The sequence below is a fragment of the Meriones unguiculatus genome, chromosome 12 (assembly GCF_030254825.1).
Source record: "Meriones unguiculatus strain TT.TT164.6M chromosome 12, Bangor_MerUng_6.1, whole genome shotgun sequence".
Classification (NCBI taxonomy): Eukaryota; Metazoa; Chordata; class Mammalia; order Rodentia; family Muridae; genus Meriones; species Meriones unguiculatus.
The window spans coordinates 87,047,353-87,069,090 of NC_083360.1; the positions used below are offsets into that span (position 1 = coordinate 87,047,353).

The 21,738-nt window shown below is 45.0% G+C and overlaps 1 protein-coding gene across 9 annotated transcripts in view; it reads right to left on the reverse strand.

Annotated features, from left to right (window-relative positions):
• Osbpl9 (oxysterol binding protein like 9) overlaps positions 1 to 21,738 on the reverse strand; it is a 121,825-nt gene that overhangs the window by 17,142 nt on the left and 82,945 nt on the right. For 7 of the 9 annotated variants that reach the window (XM_060366106.1, XM_060366105.1, XM_021660869.2 and 4 more), the window contains 7 exons: positions 20,644 to 20,691; positions 19,144 to 19,173; positions 18,023 to 18,073; positions 12,850 to 12,888; positions 8,012 to 8,102; positions 6,963 to 7,067; positions 3,720 to 3,879 (listed from right to left, as the gene is read on the reverse strand). In XM_060366106.1, coding sequence (XP_060222089.1) covers positions 3,720 to 3,879; positions 6,963 to 7,067; positions 8,012 to 8,102; positions 12,850 to 12,888; positions 18,023 to 18,073; positions 19,144 to 19,173; positions 20,644 to 20,691 — 524 coding nt within the window. The remainder of the gene's footprint in view (positions 1 to 3,719; positions 3,880 to 6,962; positions 7,068 to 8,011; positions 8,103 to 12,849; positions 12,889 to 18,022; positions 18,074 to 19,143; positions 19,174 to 20,643; positions 20,692 to 21,738) is intronic. The other 2 variants (XM_021660874.2, XM_021660860.2) reach the window with 1 other exon arrangement.

The window sequence follows — 21,738 nt, forward strand, 5'->3', positions numbered from 1 at the left end:
TTCATTCATTCATTCATGAATGAATGAATGAATGAACAAACAATGGCTAAGAAATATCTCAAAAGTATTCAACATTCTTAGCAATCAAGGAAAGGCAAATAAAAATTACTTTGCGATTTCACCTTACCATGGTCAGAATGGCTAAGATCAAGAAAACAAATAACAACAAATGCTGGAGAGGATATGGGTAAGGGGAATTTCATTTAGTGTTAGTGGGAACACAAAGTGGTGCAGTCACTTTGAAAAATCGGTGCGGAGAATTCCCAAAAAGCTGAGAACAGACCATGCGACCCAGGTATACCACTCCTTGGCGCGCGCGCGCGCACACAGTAAAAGACCAGCGATCCCACTCATTGCTCAGCTGTGTTCATTACGCTATTTACAGTAGCTAGAAAATGAAAACAGCTTAAACGTCCTCAGCTGACGAGGGATTATGAAAGTGTGGTCCTTACACACAGTGGATTACTACTTGGCGGGAAAGAAAAGTGCAATCATGAAGCCTGCAGGCAAATGATGGAACCAGCAAATACACTGTGTTAAGTAGCCCAGAAAAACAGACACTGTGTGTTCCCTCATCCGCAGCTCCTCACTCCAAAGCTTCAGGTATGAGTACACAGCCTGGAGGACCGCAGAAGCCTGGAAAAGCACTCCTTGTCCTCCTTCTTATTCTGGCTTTTCAAGATAGGGTTTCTCTGTGTGGCCCTGGCTGTCCTGGAACTCACTCTGTAAAACAGGCTAGCCTCGAACTCACAGACATCCACCTGCTTCTGTCCCTGGAGTGCTGGGGTTAAAGGTGTTCAAGGTCACTGCCTGGCGCCACATTTCTTACTGAAAGAACTTTCAGTGCCTAAGGCTGGGCTTCTGCACACCTTGCAGGTCACATATAGTCAGTCCCAAATGTATCTTGCCACACAAGGCGAAACCCAAGCTATGTCCACTGTACCAACTTCCAAGAGAGCAGGACAAATGTCCAGTCAAACCAAAGCTAGCTACGTCTCTAGCGAGCAGAAGTGACAAGGTGAACAGTGCTTTCTGTGAGCGCGGCCACTTTATGCACAGCACGCCTGACTTACGTCTCGCTTAAATACTCACAGAGACTCCTCCACACTGCACTTATTCTTACCCTCATTTTACCAATGAGGAAACTGAGGACTGCGCAGGATAAGTAAGTTCACCAAGGTCACCCCACAAAACAGACTGAGAACTCAGTGGATCTGAGGTTCTAGAACTCAGAGGTGTGAGCCACAGCAACCTGCCTGTGCAGAGGTCCGGTAAACCTTTTACCCGCCAGCTACCACCCAGCTGGCGTCAGTCTTTTCTGGACAACGCTACTACGTACCTAGCTTTCAGCTACTGCGGTAAATCAGGTGAAGCGTTTTCCACCGAAGAAACCCGATCAGCAGGGTCTGCCTTCCTGCTCGGTATGCGAGTCCAGCACCTCCCTCCATCCCAAGAGCCATCACTGAGCTTCTCAGGCAACCACCAGGCCTGGCCTCCTCTTTCGACCTGAAGTCCAGCCCTCCCCAACACTACACAATCTGCGGCACCTAGCTGCCTAAAGCACAGACCTGGCCAGCAGCTGCCAACATCACAGTAAGATGTTCAAAATTCCTAAAAGCTTACCAAATCAAACAGCATGCCCTACACTCGAGTCACACCAAACTACCTGCAAATAAATCAAGCACCCTAAGAGCCCGCAGCCCTAATCTTCAAGGATGAGCTAACCATCCCACCTTCAATTGCAGCTGCATCCACACTTGGCAGGACTGGCCAAGCTTGAACACCTAAGACTAACCAATTATCTTACTTTATAACTTCCTCATCCAATCCTAAATTGCCAAAACTCCAACTTCAAATTTCCCACAATTTTTCTTTTAAAAACCTAAAGGCCTTTGTCTCCCGGTGCCACTCTTTGCTGACCAGCAGGGGTGACCCCATTGTACAATGGTTAATAAACCTCTTGCTTTTGCAACGAGTTTTGGTCTGGGGGAGTTTCTGGGAAGGGCGCAATTGAACTCCTGAGCTGTGAGACCCCAGGTTTTACACCCTCTGTGCCCCGGCATGGGGGTAGGCACAAAAGATGTTATAATACAATAGTTTTATTTGTAAACTAAAATCTAACAATGGCTTGAGCCCATCAATAAACAAACTGGTACAGGACATAGCCCTACAACAGCAAAATGCCCAGCCATAAAAGGAATGAGCTAGAGCCGTAATTAATCCAGGGATAACATGAGGGAATTGCAAAGTAAAACAGTAAGTAAAAGGAAGCAAAAGCGGTCACTGTCTGGCCCACTGGGACAGCATCCTTCTTGTTGCTGCTGGCGCCTCCTGCCCTGCCCCACCTCAGCTGTATCTTTAAAAGGAAAAAAGTATGATGAGTGCTTGCTCCTGGAGGGGTATGTGGTGAGAGATGGGCCAAAGGGACACCCAGGCCTCTGAAGGGGCTGTGCTCGGGAGACTGGGTGGTCTGCAACTCTATCAATGATGCCTCCCCAAGCCCACAAGAGAGGTGATGAGCAGAGGGGCCCAAGCAAAGCAGGGTTTCTCACTCCTGTGTCTTAAGACCAACATGAACATCTGGAGGCTCCCGGCCTCTCCACCCTGTCACTGTCTCGGGGAAAACTCTGTTCTCTGCTGGCGCTTTCTGCCTTTGCCTACAGTGCATTTGTGGTCCTTAGTAACAGTTCACACGGGCTGCGGTGTGACTCGGTAATCAAGCAAAGGCTTCCCACCCACAAAGCCCAGGGGTCAATTTTCAGCAGCGGACAGTAACAAGGAACCCCAAACAAAACAAGAACAGAACTGTGAATAGTCAGAAAGTGCCATCTAAATCCAGTCTACTTCCCCCACTGGGTAATTATTAGGCTCTTGTGTGTTTTCCCCAGTGTTTAAGTATAAATAAGAAAAATGTCCTTTTCCCTCTCCACAGAAGGCAGTAACGTCGACGTAGCTTCCGCCCCTGACCTTTCCCTTAGCTACACTGTGGAGGTGCTGCCATAGATGAACATTCGGCTTCTTTCCCCCTTTGAGACAGGGTCGCGTTATACAGCCCTGGCTAGAATGCTTGCTAGGAGACCAGGCTGGCCAGAAATTAGAGATCCACCTGCATCTGCCTCCTTGCGCTGGGATCAAAGGTGTGCGCAGGGAAGAGCAGGCTACTTTGAAAAGGTTTCAGAGACTCCCATGAGACTGTTTCAAGTGGCACAAACCACATTGCAGCCGGCAGCAGTGGGCACACATTTCACAGGTGTAGATCAGCTACAGGTCAACGCTCAGGCTGAGACAGCCCTTGCAGTCTTGTCAACGCCTCCCCTCACCCTTCGCACAATCTGTCCCGGGTCTTCTCCACCACAACGTGTGCGTTCCTCGCCAGCAGGGCCGGGATCCACTGTCTAAGTTCCCGTCTATCTACGGTTGAGGAATACCACCTCAGCGGGCTCTCACTGGACAGTTAAGGAGCTGACCACCTATTCTGCATGTTAAATACGTGTTATTTATTGATGTGTCCTTTAGTCATGTCCTTTGCCTGTTTTTTCTCTTATGTAAAGCCTATCCGTTCAGTTTGTATTACTAAATCAGAGTACATGTCACAGCTGTCACAGAACTGGCTTTGCTCAGCAGGCCTTTCTCAGAGGCAAGTCTGTCGCTAGCTGCAGCCTCCAGCCCACATCTTCCAACCCAGGAGCCCTTTGAGCGCACTGGTCTCCCACACTTACTCGATCAAGCGCTGTGGGGAGGAGCCGCTCTGGTGGAACTCGTCGGCGTCATAGAACTCGTCTTCGCTGCTGGAGTAGGAGAACTCGGGGACCGTGCTTGGAGACAGGTTGACGTGGCTGGGAGGCGTGAGGCTGCTGCTGGGCGGCGAGTTCCCGCTGCCTGAGAGGCAGAGGGGCCAGTTAGGGAAACGGCGCCAAGGAGGCAGCGCTCGCAAATCACCACAGTCGAGGCTGCGCTGGGTTAGCTGACAAAGTTCGCACACTATTATATTTCATCAACAATTAAATTAGACGATGGAAATAAGGCAAATCGTGACACAGGATGGAGACACAGCCTTTTATCTTTATTTACTCTACGTAACTAGGACTTATTCCATGCTGAAAAAATGCTCTCCCACTGAGCAACACGCCGCAGACCATATACAGCCTTTAACGCAGTGGAGAAAAGTCTGTACCTTCACTCTGTGATTGCAGATTAACTTGTGTTCTGGAGGGGAAGGGTGCTCTTCTGACTGCACACGTGCTGGTGTTTGGCATCGACAACAGCCAACAGCACCGCTGCGAGCCAGGGTTCCTTAGACTCAGATACTAACTCTAATGGAAATGCCAGGCTGCAAGGCTGTTAGGCACTGCTCGGGTACCGCACTCAGATTCATTCTTCAAGTCACTCACAGGATATAACACCTTTCCATGAAGCCCGGGGAACACACCACCCAAGTCCTCTGCCTACACCTAAGTCAGGGGCCTACAGCTCGGAGCAGAGATCAAGCAGCTGCGAAGGGAAGCACGCACAAAAGGAGGACGACAAGAGCATCCTTCTAATAACGAAATCTAACTAAAGAGGCCAAAACTACTGCTGAGCCAGAGGAAAGACTGTCCAATCTCTGAACCGACTATCTGGCACCCTGCTCAGTAGCAGAGCAAGAGCAAGCAGCGCCATTGAGACTGGTTTGCTGACAGAGGCTGTCAGGAGCCGCGTGACTAGTCTATTACAGAGGCCTGGTGGAGGCTCTAGTTCAGTTACTGCTATGGCCGGCAACACCTTTGATCCTAGCACCCAGGAGGCAGAGGCAACAAACCTCTGTCCACTCAAGGTCAGTCTACAGAGCCAGTCAGGAGCCAGCCAGGGCTATGCAAAGACACTCTGTCAAAAGCAGCAGTTAACACGGACAGTAACAGAAGCAACGAAAATCTGTCCCTGGGCTTCTAGCCTGCTCTTGTGTCTTGCTGCAGTTAATAAACCAACTAGCTATCCGCTGTACCATATTTACAAAGATCCCTTATTAGACAAAATGGCTTACTCCCTAAAGCAAAGCTTACTGTAGAAATCCAAAGGGAAGTCACCTCACCGAACAACTGAATTCTCCCTGTTCCTCAATAGCAAAACTAAGGGACCAAAGAAACTATTGGAACAGGAAAAACAGACCACGAATCACAACAATTAATAGGCAAATGTGCTTGAAACTATGTAAGAGAAAACATAAGAAAATGAATTTGAATAGAAACTGTTAGCCCAAGTTAAGATTTCAACACAACTTATTGTTTCTCTTTCTCCTCTCTTTCTCTCTCTCTCTCTAATTTTTCAAGACAGTGTTTCTCTGTGTAGCCCTAGCTGTCCTGGACTCACTTTTTAGAGCAGGCTGGCTTCAAACTCACAGAGATCAGCCCGCCTCTGCCTCCCGAGTGCTAAGATTAAAGAAGTGTGCCACCACTGCCCAACTTAAACAACTTCTAAGAAATTTTTTTCTATGGTCAAGAAGGAAGAAAAGATAGAGAAAACAGGGAAGTTAGGACAAAAACAAGACAGAAATCATATGCTATTTTTATGTCCTTAAATCCATCTCTAAAATGTTAAATACTTTATCTTCTTCAGAAATAACTCTGAGAAGATGACCCTCATCGTCTGAAAATAACTTATATTAAAATCATCTGACAGAAGAAATATTCCTCATTTTCCCCTTACTAACTAGTTTTGTGTATTTCCAGGTGGAGAAATTTTGGCCACTTTACAATCTGAACATCATATGAAACAAAAGTAAATAAGCAAAGCTTACAGGTTGGTGTTTGTTTCCTTTCGGTTTGTGTGAAGCAGAACCTCTTGCTACAGTAGCCCTGGCTAGCCTGTATGGCCTGTACCTCACTATACGGATCAAAACTTGCAGCAATCCCCCTGCTCCAGCCTCCCAGAGCTGGAATAGCCCTGTGCTCCAGCAGCTACAGGTTCTATTTTTAAGCTAAGATATGATATAGTCCATGAAACACAGAAGCAAAAACAAAACAAAAAACCTAACCTCATTACTGAAATCGCTTACTAGCACTTCCCAAGTAAAGGAACTTCTGTTGACTCCTAATTTTCTTTCAAAACTTAGAAGGCATTCGTGCTGTTAAATACGAGACCTGAGTACAGCAACACCCACTGTCCCAGAATTAATACGGGCTAAAGTCACAGGATAGTTTATGGTGACAGAAAACACTGTGCCAAGGAAGTGTCTGCAGTGATGAGAGATGCCAACGTCCCACCTGCTCACCAGGACTTAAACTTTTTAAACCTCCTCATGAAAGGTCAAAGGGTCAAAGGTTGTAACTGCATTTCCTTGAGTTGGTTCTACAGGTAACATGATACAAATTTAATTTTAAAACAAAAAAATAAATCTAGTATCTAACTTGGGAATGGCCCTGCACTTCAGAGAAAGGGTAAAGATGACTGTAAATAAAATTAAAACAACATATTTAATCCTACAGAATTGACAGCAGTGTGACTGGGTGAAGTTTCCTAGAGAACCCGTGTCACAGGTGAGAACCCTGAACCACCTAGCCGCCAGCTGGTGAAGTGGCAGCCACGAAAGATCACTGCTGACCCAAGGGCACGGGCGTGGGGGCTCGAGTCATCCCTGCCAGAAGCAAGTCACAAACACAACTTCACTGAGGCTCTACCAGAAGTGCAGCTGCACCCCAGAGGGCAAACCAACAGCGGCATCACAGGGCCGCCCGGAGTCGAGTCTTTGTGCTCCCACACTGCCAGATCGCTTTGAGTAAGAAAACGCCCTATATTAAAAACTGAATTATAATTACTACTACTCTTGGTTCAATCTCAAAGCTTCTCCAAGAAGGAACTCTAATTAAAAGCCAAGCTATCGCTGGTGTCGGCAGCTATTATGTTTCTTCATCCTTTTCCCCATTATGGGCCAAACAGAAACCTCCCGATACTGGAAATCCCAAGCAGTAAAGGTTACACGTCTGTACCTGTGCTGTTTGGTGTTGGAGTCTGGTGATGTCCCAAGGTAGCTAACACAGGTCCCACAGGTAAGGACGATGGACGCTGCTCTGACTTACACAACTGAGCAGGCTCTAGATTTGAATATGTAAAATAAGTTAGAGGAACAGCTCAACGTACACTCAACAATTGTTTGGGATGCAACACTTCTCGCTCTGAAGTTTCCTACAGCAAGTCAAATTCATGCTATTTCTCTTTGTGAGCCCCTAGCCTCTCAGCGTCCCAATGCCCAGCACAAGTGCCCTGTAAAACCAGCACTGTTTCTGAAACTCTGACCACTCAAGGTCAGAAATGGAGTGCGCTGCCCCTCGCTAGCGCTAAGAGACAGCAAGCTCACGCCTGAAGAGACGTCACGTGGTATCCTGACGAGGGATTTCCCTCTAGACAGCACAACCCCTGGCTTTACTAGTCACTGTGAGAACACAGAAATGTACGGTACAACAAACGGAGTTTTGAGACAAGAGCTCACTTCGCTCAGGCTAGCCTTCACTCTTTGGAAATGCTCTTACCTCAGCCGCCCACGTGCTGAAATTATAGGTCTGATTTTTGTTACTTTTGGCTTTTGTTATTTTTGTTTCTTTAAATATTATGTCCTCTAAACTAGTAGGCATCACACACGTCAGAGGCGTTCCCTTTGTCATTAACGTCCACTGTGGTAAAACATTTTACTGTTCAGAATTCTAAAGAACACCCCACATTTACATATTCCTGGGTTACACGGGACTAGGTCAGAAGTATTATGTTTTCCTGGTGCTATGAATTCTGAGTCACAGTTCAGGCCTACCGACAAATCAGCACCTTCACTGCGGTGCTCTCCACCACCTCAGAAACCAAAGCTCCTTCCATCTACTTTAAAAACGCCACCCAAGATACCAGCTTCTTTTTCCAGTTCATTTTCAGCTATATTATGCTGTAATTGCTATTATTTTCAAAATTATAGAAAATCTAGGATTGCTGTAATTATCAAACTAAGTTTTCCCATCTACCACTCCGTGGAACATGGTTCCAAATACTGTACCTGGAGGTAGGACAGTCTGGGAAGGCATGGTGCTGATCACGGGTTCCAAGGGACTAGGCTGGTATATTGCGTCTACGGGATTGATAGTACTCTGAGACAAGAAACACAGCAGTCGTTTTTAGTCAAATGTCCTTTTCATGCTGACCCTCCCGAACAAGTAAAATGCCACATTTCGAAAGCAAACTCCACAGGATAGTATACAGGAAAGCTGGTCAAAGGGAAATTTGTCCTTTTTATACAGAGGTTAAGTTTCTCCCAGTAAAGCACAGAAAGAGATGAGAGAAAACATTGTCACAAACAAAGCAGGGCTAGAAGCCAGCAAACCCCTTGTTTCAGCTCAGCGCTCCCGCCTCTTACCAAGGCACAGCACCTCACCAGTGGCTGCGACTCACCTCCCCCCACCCCACCCCCGAGGGGTACCCCACACATGATGTCTGATATGCACCCCACGTGTGCTGCCCTGAACAGGGGATGTGAAGAAGCCTTCCTTGAGGCCTTTTGGGGAGGGTGCTCTAACATGTATCGAAAACTTTGGGGTAAGGACAAAAGTCTAGATAGCTCTGATTCCAAATCAAGAAATTACTCTGACAGCATGATGCAGTTTAAACCAAAACTCCAGAGTTTACTCGATTTGTTTTTAAAGAGTCTGGATGAATTTAATTTGATTAGTTAATTGAAATGACTGATTGTGAGGCAGGATGTGGCTCTGTAGCCCAGGCTGTCCTGGGACTCAGTATGTAGAGCAGGCTGGCCTCGAACTCCTATCTTCTTGTACCCTTCATGCTGTGAACACAGAGGTTTGCTATGTGCATGGTTTGCCTAAACAAGACATTTGCATGATCCCCAAATGTATCCATAAAACCTTAAAAACACTTAGCAACAAAAACTGAGACCGTGGTAAAGGAACTTGTTTTTAGTATTGTCATTTAATGTCTAAATTATTTTTCGGACTAGTTACCACTGACAGTAACCGAAAAACCAAAGGATAGTTGCAGGTGGCGGCATGAAAATAACCCTTAACAACCAAGGATCTAGTGAGGTGACGTAAGGAATGTGCTGAAACAGAGACCTGGACTTCTAATTCCTTCAACTCCTTACGCCTCTCATCCTCTCTGGGCCGCAGTTTCTCCCACTGAGTGGAGGACAAGAGCCTGGATAGACAGTTCTCAACCTGTGGGCTGCAGCCCCCTTGGCAAACGTCTGTCTCCAGAAAACATTTACATTACGATCCATAACAGTAGCAAAATTACAGTTATGAAGTAGCAACGAAAATAGTTTTATAGTGGGGGTCATTCTTATTCCATGATTCTGTTTCAGAGCTGGAACAAGTCCTCAGAACCGGGGAAGCAGCCTTGAGGCTGTTCTGAGAATAAACTAGTCTCCAGTGCTCAGTCTCAAATGCTTCACAAAGGACTGGGCTCCCTGTGGTGGCAGAACACCTGCCTAGCATGTAGAAGGCCCCGAGCATGTGTAAGGCTAGATCCCAGAGCTGAAACACCAAAACAAACATGGGCAAAGTCCCTTCACTAACACTTTGATCCACATGAATGACAACAGATTATCCTTTCCATTGAAAAATCTAAGAAATAACGAACTTTAGAATCAGGGACTGGAATTCAACCTTTTAGATAAACTCTTTCTTCCAGGTGTAACATTCTAATATTAGGCTTGTCCAAAAAAAAAAAATTTTTTTTTTTTTTACAGAAGCCTTTAAACTTCTCTGCATTTTGTGTGTGTGTGTGTGTGTGTGTGTGTGTGTGTGAATTTAGTCTAACTCACTGGCCCTGGCTTATAATCCCAGTTCCTTGGAAAATGGAAGCAGGTGGATCTCAAGCTCAAAGCCTATAATGGCCTACAGAATGAGTTCAGATGCAACCCGAGTGAGATCCTACCCTACAACGAAAAAGTAGAATCGCTGGCTGGGAAACGCAGCTCCACGGCACGGAGCTTTCCTAGCGTATGTAAAGCCCCATGTTCAATCCCTGGCGCCACAAAAATAAAAGCAAATTGGATTTTTAAAACACAGGCTAAGTCAGAGTTTGGACTGAGCTCCTTGCACTAGGCCTCAAAACAGCACAACAAGCCCAAATGGAGTCAGCCAGGCTCAACGCCACAGACTGCAGTTGCAAGCAAACAGGTTGGATGCCAAAACAGGCCACTTCCTCCTGATCACAAGAAATTCAAGTCTGACTGAGTCTGCTTTCATCTAGTTTATAAGAAATGTATCAGTGTTGCTTTGATTGCCCAGTTTCCATGCCATCTTATAAAACTATTTCTGACACTGTCCAGTAAAACATCCTTTTTAAATCAATTAGAGGCTCCAAAGTCCATAAACCACAGGTAAATGAATTAGATAATAAAGTTTGCTGCAACTTTGTCTTTTTGATAGCATATATTAAAAATATACAACCTTTCCTTGTTTTGATGGAATAAAGAAACGGCTATGTTTATCTTAAGTCACTGGTCAATTTCAGCCAAAAAAAAAATCATTCTGCAACTTCCTTGGAACAGGATATTTATACAGCAAGTAATCCTGAGCTGTACTCTGTTGGGACATTCACTAATGAACCCATGCCAAAGCAATGTGTAAATAAAACATGCAAAACATGCATGGCTGTGGCTTCCCTATCCCTCGAGATATGCACAAGTGAAGCATGAGGCTTTGCTGGCTTCTCTGACAGGCTTTCTCTGTGCAATCCTGGCTGTCCTGGACTTGCTTAGACCAGGCTGGCCACAAACTCACAGAAGTCTACCTGCCTCTGCCTCTCTGAGTGCTAGGATTAAAGGTGTGTGGCACCACGCCCAGCCCAGATTTGTTACAGATGATAATCCTAAGGCATAGAATGATTGACTAGCTCTGCCTAGGGTCTCAGATGGGGGTGGCTGGACTAGCACACAGCCCTGGCATTCGATCTCAGCCTCTATCACCAGTTCTCAACTTATAAAACTTTCCTGCAAAAGGACTACGGTTTCAGAGGTAATCACTCAAAACTGTTTTCTACAAGTTTAAATTTTCTCTGTAGAAAGCCCATCCCCAAACGTTCTTAATTGGAAAGGATCAAACAGGCGTGATATGCTTTCTAAAACCCGGCCTCTTTTTATACACAATAAATTAGTCTTGAGGGGAAGGGAGGTTTGGCTACCTGAAGTGTGAGTTCTGCACAGGTGTGTTTCTTGGAAACCATGAACCACTCTTGCCCCAGAAGGCTTAGCAAAGACAGAGTACACCACGCTGCATTGTTACCACAGGTTACAATCACAGAAAGAAAAACCCAGTATATTTAATCCTTATGTCAAAAAATGATTCCTTTTATCGTTTTTTAAAAACACATTCCTTTTTAAAAAATTTTTTAAAAATGTTCCTGCTTTTTAAAAATAATTTTATTTACTTATTTTAATTTAATGTTCATTGGTGCTTTGTGAGGGCGTCAGCTCTGCTGGAACAGGAATTATAGACAGTTGTGAGCTGTCACATGGGTGCTGGGAATTGAACCCAGGTCCTGTGGAAGCGCAGCCAGTGCTCTTAACTAATGAGCCATCTCTCCAACCCTCTAAAAAAATATTTAAAAAGCCCATAGATAACGAACTTGTTTCCCATTTCAAAGCAGATAGAAAGCCACAAGCTCAGCCCTCCTGGGCTCCTTGAGATGGTTGTCAAGGTCCTAATGTGTCATCCCCAGATAGGCAAGCTGGCAATGAGCTTCAGGGTAAAGAGGCTGCTTCCTGTTTTTAACAACAGTTTCTGCTTCTCCCTTGAGATAAAGTCTCCTGCAGCGCAGGCTGGCCAAACATTCCCTACATAGCTGAGGCTGGCCTTGAACTCCTGACCCTCCTGCCTCTACTTCCTGAGTGCTAGGATTACAGGTGTCACCATTACACCTAGTTGATGCTGGGGGGAAAAATCAATTCCAGGGCCTCACGAATACTTAGCAAGAACTCAACTGAGCTTCATCACAGCTCTGCTTAAGAATAGTCAACCATAGTCACTAAAAGCATAAAACTACAGATCTTAACTCATTTCTGTGTGCATGTGTAGTCAGTGTGTATGAGTGTGTACACCTGTGCATAAAGGTCAGAGGTCAACATTGGTTGCCTTCCTCTATCAGCCTGAGACAGGCTCCACGGCCCCCTCTCCTCCCCCAGAGCTATGGCTAAGAGGCCTGGCACCACGCTTGGCTTTTACGTGGGCACTGTGGATCCAAACTCTGGTCCTCACGCTTTCCCGGCAGGCTTTCACCAACTGAACAGCTCCCCAGCCTTCAAACTGGAAAGCTTTTATTTCCAGCTAAGAAATTTAGCCATGAATTTCTATTCTTTACAAAGAGAAGAGTAAAGAGCTGAGGAAGAAAGAATAACTATGTCAAAGAGTCCACATGACCTGTTCTACCAAGAAAACATTATGCACCATGGTAGGAATGACAAAGAGAACAAACACAAAGTCTAAACAGGGAACACAAAACAAACAAACAAACATATTTTTAAGGTATGTTTCCATAGCACACAGCCCTCCCTCCAAGAAGATGTTTGGTGAGAAATGCACTCAGTGAGTGACCTCATGAAAGCTAATTAGCCCATCAGAGGCTGACACATGCAAAGCGATTCATTCGTAGAACCAACACTTAGAAAAATCATCAGACTGCCATTTCCCCTCCAAATGACTGTTGAAAGATGGCCAGCTTTAGGAGCTCAAGGAAAATCACGAGAGTTACAAACGAAAGAGCAGTGAGGAGGTGAAGAGAGGAGCTTGCGTTGAAGAGTGAACAGAGACGCAGGCTCCTCCTGACACGATGGTCAGAAGGCTCCCCAAGAGTGAAAGGATGAAGCCCCGTTAGACTTACTATCATCCCATCTGCGTGCTGCTCCGCATTACTCTGGTCCTTAAGGAAAAACGTTAAAGACATTAACTTCACTCTCACATTTATGGAATGTCGTGTGTACTTTTCCTATCAGGAAGCTTTCTTCACCAGTAAGTGATGAGCCTAGAACATTCCTCTCCGTTTGCACTGAGATTTCCATTTCACGGGACGCTCACTCACCAGACACGGCTCTCCCACTGGCAGCATACCCACAGGAGGGAAAAGCAGTAACGACAGCTCTCCTCAGGCACGTCCTGAGCTCAGGGACTCACCCTCCCAATGGGTACTTACAGTCACAGCAACAATCGAAGGATGAGGACCTCAGGGTGTCTACATCTCAACATTACACAGTTCCTAAACTCCTGCTGCACTTTACACGCGTGACCATGACATGAAATAGTACCCGAAAAATCACGGACGGGAATGACTTCACGTAGCTGGCTGTGACTTCAGAATTACAGCAATCTGTTCTGATTTTTGTTTCAATCAACTTAACAGATGCACCCAGGAACGGTGCTGGAACAGCTAATCCTACCCGACAGGTATTTCATGTACATTAACTCACTTTGTTCCATCAATAAGCCTGTTTGTTTGGTTCTGAGACAGGGTCTCATCGGTCCCAGGCTGGACTCTGTGCTCGCTGGGCAGCCACACTAGGTCCCGTGCCCGTCCGCACAGGCAGCATCATCCTCACCACTGCACTGAGGCTGCGAGGGGCACTCCCCACACAGGCCGCCTCACCGCAGGGTCGCTCCTGTAAACACCGTCTGCCTCCTCAAGGCTGTGCCTCACAGTGAGTAACGTGGAGGAAAGCTGGTGACACAAACTCCTTCCTCAGAACTGCATTTGGGAACTTTGTCGTATGGACCCTGGACTCCTGTCTTCCAACAGAACCTGCCCAGCACGGGTGTGAGCGTGACACTCAGAGAACCCTGGAGGAAGTATATGCTCAGAGAACTCTGAGGAAGAAAACCTCTAGAACGTTAGCTTACGATGATGCAGGGTACTCAGGTGTACAATACCACAACCTCAGAAAACTACATTTCTTGGGTTTCTTCATGTTCACACTTGTCAATTGTACCTATTTCAGAGGTTTTATAAAGATAAAATGAGAAAATACAGGGAAGCATTTAAGAGAGAAAAGTCAGATATAAAACCAAGCTTTTACTATTAAAAGGCACTACTGCAGCTCCCACCTCGCTCGAGTACAGAATATAAATGCAGTGCCCTGGATGTTCCCTGTCAGCCTGACACAAACAGACATGATCTGGGAAGAGGAGCCTCAACTGAGGGACTGTCTCCAGCAGGTTGCCCGGGGCAAGTCTGCAGAGCACTTTCCTGATTCATGACTGATGGGGGGGGCGCTGCGGGCGGGGCCACCTGGAGGGTCCTGGTGAGAGTAAGAAAGTAGGCTGAGCTAGCAGCATGAGCAAGTCAGTAAGTGGCCATCTGAACTGATGCTTTCCCCTCTCCATCCACAACTGAGTTAACTACACAGCTGACATTCTAAAGTCTCGGTAATGCTGATACAAAAGAATTAAAAATATAGACCACTTAGAATTAAAAATTAAAAATATAGACCACTTAGAATTAAAAATTAAAAATATAGACCACTTAGAATTAAAGAGAAAGAAAAATCAAGTTTCCTGCTCTGATTATAAACTTTTGATATTTAGTTTTCCCCTTCTCATTTCTATACAGTAAAGTGGTTTTTCCCTAAGACTAATAATATGAAATATAGGACAAACGTGCTAAAATGGGCCTGTTGTTATCCTCTCCACTGCTGAACCTGCATTGGCCTTTATGACTATCCCCACTAAGTGTAAGAGTTATCCGTGCCTTCCAAAACTGTGACCTGCCTCACTCTCTTGCAGCCTACTAGACGATGAGGAGGCCAGGGCAGCCACAGACACTGCAGAGAGGGGCGGACCTACTCCCCAACATTTCACAGCCATGTAAAGGAGACTTTCAAGGGGGTCACCCGGCTGGAGGCGCTCAGCATTGAGAGCGCTTGCTGCTCCTCCAAGGACCCAGGCTTAGCTCCAGCCAGCGTCAGGGGACCTGATGCCCTCTTCTGACCTCAGTGGGCTCTTGAATGCACATGGCACACATACATACAATGAAGACATTGCACATGTGCGCATGCGCGTGCACACACACAGAGAATAAACCTTTATATATATTTATACATATAAACCTTTATATATATTTATATATATATATAAACCTATATATATATATAAATCTTTATACACACATACACATAAAAGTTTTAAATTTTTCTTTAACATGTATTGGTGTGAGGGTGTCGGATTCCCTGGAATTGGAGTTACAGACAGTTGGGAGCTGCCATGTGGGTGCTGAGAATTGAACCCATGTCCTCTGGAAGAGCGGCCAGTGCTCTTAACTGCTGAGCCATCTCTCCAGCTCCCACAAATAAATCTTCCAATACAGAAAAGCAGGTCTTTCAGCCCCAGTGAAGCATATGCAGGGACGGTGGATGAAAAGGAACGAGCCACGGGCTGTGCTCAGACTCAGCTTCCAGGCGGTTAGATTCGGACATCACTGATAGACTTTCACCTACAGAAACATAGCGAGCTTCACCGGAAACGCTGGTTTTGGCCCCAGCACTGTACAAACTGGGTGTGTCTGCATGCTCGGTAGCTCCAACACTAGCAAAGCAGAGCACAGGTCACCAAATTCACCCTTGGCTCAGCGTTTGAGGTCAGCCTGGGCTACATGTGACCCTAACTCAGAACAGAAACAAGAATTCTACCACCTAACACTTCTATTTTCTATATGATAAAATAACCAGGAAAGTACATTTGACAATTTTCCTTCAAAATGTTTTGTTCATGTATTCTTCCTTATGGGATATTGCTCTTAACCTCTGACATCTTTCCAGCCAGATCTGGGGGAACTTCTGGCTGGAATTATAAATCCAGTATTTTTAAACCAGTCAGTTTTAAAAAGACTAAAGATTGCACTGCTCTGATGAGGTAATGTCAATTATATACCCACATAAATTCTAACATACAATCCAAGTTTTATCAGATAAAAAATAATGAATTTGGACTCTTTACTCCTACTATAACAAAAAATCAAAGTGCAACATTGACGTAAATGTAAGACAAAAAACAAAACAACCCCCCCCCCCAGCAAAGTCTCCATGATCACAGATGCCAGAGTCTCCTCTGCACATACAACCACAGAAAGCTATGAGGGGAAAAGGGAGAGGCGGACGGCCTCCAGCTCCCTCTTCAGAACCTGAAAAGGGTAGAGCCCATGCTTTTGAACACCCAGAACTGTAAGAAAATAAAATGTGCTCAAGCCTTCCAGTTTCTGTGGCATTTTGTTAGGAAAGTCAGAGTCGAGAAAGGCAAGTGCCAAGCTGAGTCCTCCAGGAGACAAGCGCTGTCACACTAAGACAGTGGGAGTGTGCGCATTGCGCCACGCACTGGCCAGTGCTGAGGAAAGAGAGAGCCGCGCGCTACAGAGATTGTTTCTGATAGTCCAGACCCTCTGGTGGACCTCTGTGGAAGGAGCTGCCCAACAGAAGCAAACTCTGAGACTGAGAAGAAAGCTCGCTCGCCTCCTCTGAAGACAAAAACAAAGGCAACATAGGCTCACCACGTGGAACAGCATGAGCAAGGGGAGGCAGGAATGAGAGCGAGCGCCGGCTCAAACACCAGCAGCCCTCTCCAAGTGATCGAGGGAAGTCAGAGACATGGGCTGGCAGCTGCTAGGACTTATACTGAACTTGAGCTTGAAGAGTTCACAGACGTGCCAGGTTTGAAAGGTTTACTTGTAAAAACAACATAAAACTCCCTTCTGGAACTGATAAAGAGTCAAACTTTAAGTGACTTCAGAATACCACTACTCATTCTGAAATACCCTAAAAAGTAGACCTGTCCATCAGACTAAAACATTAAACTGTAGAAACTAGTAGAAAAGAAAGAGAATGATGTGAACTGTAATACTGTTCAAAGACAGAGAGTGTCAGAAACAGTCCTGATGGGGCCAGCAAGAGGGTTGAGCAGGGAGAGGTGCTGCGGCCACGTGGAAGAAGACTGAAAAGAGAGTCACGCCTATCAGCTGGCCTCTGCTACACACACAATAAACAGACACATGTAATAACTTACACATGTTGCTTCAGGAGTAGCTAAGACGTGAGCCACTGAGCCAAGAAGGCACATACCAAGCCCAGCTACCTGAACGACTTTCAGAGACCACGCAAACTGGCCCACGGGGCTAAACTGCATTTCCTCCATCGCCACACTAGACAGTTGTTGATAAGCGTCTAACCCCCCCCCTGCCACCCTCCGCTGACATCTGCTGCTGCTCCCCATGCAGTCGTGTAAATATAGATCCAAGGAAAAGGAAATTTCATGCCTCCAACCATGTCCTGGGCTGTGTCACTAACAATGTGAGGTAAAACGGAGATTCCATGACTGGGCAAGAGACCAGGTGATGAGACAGACCAACTGTCCTCAGGCCGGCCAGCTGAGCTGCCCACCCACTGCGGGTGGACGTGCTGAGACAGGCGCACAGGTGTCAACAACAATGGTGAGCGGGGGCTTTTTACCAAGTACTGACTCTCAAATGGGTTCCTCGTTCTGAAACTCCCAGGCATATGAAAAGCGTTCATAAAAATAGTTAGATTTCAGCTCACAATAGCTCAATACCCATTCTGTCCATGGCTGACAATTAATGAGTGGTTCACTAATGCAGTTCAGTACCCTCTCCTCCTCAAAAACCAACAAAAAACCTGTGTCAAACACAAATTTAAAAACATATCTCTATTACACTCTTTTACCATGTGTAAGAAAAATAATTGTGCTAAAGCTTAAAGTCCTGATCTCTAAGAAAAGTGTAAAATACTTAACAGACTACAACCTCCCATTCCACGCTGCAGCCATGGTTAACAGGAAAAGGCGAGCTCTTTAAACATGTTTCCTTCCTGCCGGGCCACTACCAAAGACTATTACCAGAACACAGACAGACATGTGCGACCACAGGCAAACACAGCAGTTGCTCAATAAAACGGAGTCCCAAAATTCAGCTGACTGCTGAAAATGTGTCTACTAAAGAAAATTCCAATACAATTCTTTAAATTATAAACTCTGTAAAGTAATAAAAAGTAAAATTTACTTACTTTAGCAATCTGAAGCAACACGATGCAGTGTTTAATCGATTCTACCATGCTCTATAAAGACAAAACACTGATTTTAGGATCTTGCTGCAAATTAAAGAGTTACATGATATTAGAGCTTAAAATAATTTTAAAAAAATCAGTTCTCATACACAAAGGAGTGAAGTCTACATGCCAAATACTCTCTGCTGTGTATGTGGTGAGTTCTAATTTGCTGACAGTGTGATAAGAAGCTATATATTGGCAATTCCACGACCCTATGACTCATACCAAACACCATCTACTGTCTTTCTCGCAGACGAAGACAGATGCGAGTGTGGTGAGTCCTCAACGCTTTAGGTCAACAGCAGCGACCCCAATGTCAACTCAGCAAGACCAGGACAGGGATTAAGGGAGTGGTCACAGCACTCAGATCTGAAACACCACTTTAAAAACATCAAGATACAAAGGTCATCAGCCCACTGGGGGCCATCAAAGCACAGCGCAGCGCGGAAACTCGAGTCACACTGTATTTTAAAGAGAAGAGTGTGTACAAGATGATGTCCCTAATCCTCCAAGTCCCAAGCCCGACTTCACGGGGAATCAAGCTGCAGGCATCACGGCATGGTAAATGGGTTTTGTATTCAGAGCTGAGCGCCGTCCTCCGTGACCTTCCATCACGAAGGTGCAAATGTTCCGTTGGAGACACTTCTGGAGCCAAGTACCTCAGACAGGGGATGGTGAACCCCTGCACCATTTTTGTTGTGGTGGTTGACACAGGGTCTCAAAAAACGTCCCAGCTTGAGACTGGCTGGCTTGAGACTCACTATGTAGCCAAGGCTGGCCTTTACCTCCTAACCGTTGTGCACCCACCTCCCCCTGCTTGGAAGACAAGCGTGTGCTTACCACACGCTCTACCTATGCAACAGGGCACTTTTATCCCACGTTCCACAGAAGTAACTGGAAACGAGACAGCACACGGGGTCAGTTCCAACCACAGGAAGAGCAAATCCTCACCCCATGAAACAGGTCTAGAGTACACTCGTAAAAACTAAAGACACTGGTTGTTCTTAGTAACAGCAGCAGGATAAAGAGACATTTAAAGCAGCTTCTGATTGGAAGTCAAAGTTTAATGCATAACTTACATTTGTTGTGTCTTTGAGAGTTTCAACTTTCTGTGAAAAATAAATTTTAAATTAAAAACAATGAGAATCACAGAGATATTGTTGTTTTTAGGAAATAGGCTTTATAAACATTACTTATATTATTCTAAGTTTAATCAGGTCAGGAAGAAAATACTTTTTTGTTATATTTTTAATCTAAATCCAATATTTAAATTTAAAATTTCAGATAGCTTATGGATAAACACTCATAAAACTCAAGACTGATAAGAAAGTATAACTCCCCTCCCCACAGACACACAGTATTCTGTGTATGTGAGTGTGTAGCCCTGGCTGTCCTATACTGGCTTTGTAGACCAGGCTGGCCTCAAATTCAGAGATCGGCATGCCTCTGCCTCCCTGAGCACTGGGAGTGCTACAATCGGCAAAAAGGTATAAACATTGTTACACCTTTCCCAAAACGTTCATATTTACTACAGACTTCATGATTTAAAAAAAAAAAAAAAAAAAAAAAAACCTTCCCTAAAGTGTTTTTAAATGATCTAGAACTAATTTCCAAAATTAAAAAGTTAATAAAAGATGAGTTAGAACATGAATTAATATCACTATTAAGTGTAGCAGAACAAACTGTCAGCAGGAAAGCAAAACAACAATTAAAAATGCTGCACCAGGAACTGGGCAAGAAAAGAGAAGGCATGGCACCTATAAATACCCACAAATACCCACAGAAACCCAAGGGAAAGCACACAGAGGGCCGGAGGGCTGCCACTGTGGGCCCTGCTGCACCTGCTCATCCCCAGCACCCACCCCCCCCCCCCCCCAGCTGAAGTGGCCACATGCAAACTTAGTAACTTCCTTTTTGTTTTTGAGACAGAGTCACTGTGTAGCTCTGGGTGGCCTGGAACAAACGATGCAGACCAGGCTGGCCTGGAACTCACAGAAGTCATCCTGACTGACCCTGAGTGCTGGTATTAATGGTGTGAGCCTCCAGGCCTGGAAATGTAATAACTTTCTACCTTCACACACTATGTACAGAGAAGAACTTACTCCCCGACATTTCATACTTGCAAAAACAGAATTACATTAAAATCTTCCTATTATCCTTTTATTTCATTATTACACTGGAACTGAAAATTTGCCAGACAACACCACTTGAAGACACACTACAATAGTAAATAGCAGATCAATAATTTCATTTTTGGTGGGTTTTTTGTTTGTTTGTTTGTTTGTTTTGAGATAGGGTCTCACTATGTAGTGCTCACTGTGCGGGGACAGGTGCCACCATGCCTCATCCATTTTTGTTTCATTTTATAGAGAGTCTTACAAGATAGAGCAAGCTGGCCATGAAGCCCTCATCTTCCTGCCTCAGTCTTCCCAGTGGTGGGATTCTAATCAAGATGCCTTTGTTCCCCTGGCTTCAACAATTTTTTTATAATAAAACACTGATGTACTTCCATTACTTTTCAAAAAAAAAAAACTTCTGAATTTTAAAAAATTAAGTAAAACTATGATTGTAGAAGTTACCTTTCTCTGTTCGTCATCTTTACAATTTTGGAGCTTGTCATCAAAAAGCTAAAGGGTATGAAAAAGACAATTTTAGGGTCAACATATTTTAATACACTGTATGTATTTACTAAACAGAAAAATAAACCTTAATTTCTAAACAGTTCTATGTGGCTAACATGCATTTCTAACACAGCACAATTTTTTTCAAGGCTCTGTATCAAACCACATTCTTCTGTGTGAGTGACTGTGAACTGCTAAGAACAACTAGAATGGCAGAATTATAACCCAAAAGTGATTTCTGTCTACATTTGCAATACATGTGTGTGCGTATGCACATGTGGAGGCCAGGAGGGTGTGTGCTTTGCTCCATCAGACAGGAACTCTAACCGACTCTGTTATGGGAAGGCTGGCCAGCAAGCTCCCAGGGCCTGCCTGGGGGCAGTGGTATGGTTATACGCATGTGTGGCAATGCTTGGCTTTCTATGGAGGCGCTAGAGATTTGAACTAGGCCTCTTGCTTTCTTAGCAAGTGCTTTTGTTGATAGAGTCACCTATCTCCAAAAAAATGTGTGTAGGGGGGGGAGGGGAGACACAGACAACCCTGAGTGTCTTCTTTTACCATTCTCTAACTTCTGGCTTTGAAAACCTGGAGCTCACACACCTGACGGCTCATGGTTTCATCCGAGCTGGGCTTACAAGCATGTACTGCTGTGCCCAGCTTTGACAAGTGCTGGGAAACCAACCCAGATCCTCATGTTTGCACTGAGCCTGGGTCTTCTCCCCAGTGCCTCCACAAGACTTTTTATTTGTTTTGAAAACAGGGTCTAACTGTAGGCCCCAACAGGTGATCCTCCTGCTTCATCCTGGGGGCAGGATTACAGAGCCCAGCCATACAAGTTGCTCAGTAACTTACAGTATCTATGTGAACTCAAAGGGTTTTCTGCTTTGTCTTCTAAGTTAATGAAGCTTTCCTTTTCTTTATATAACCTATCATTTCAATTTATACAGTCATTCCCCAAAAAAGAAAGGGAGAGAAAACCCAAGGTCTTACAATGTCCTATTTAGCTTTTTCCTCAATAATCTAAAAGTCTAAAACATACATTTTATCAATACA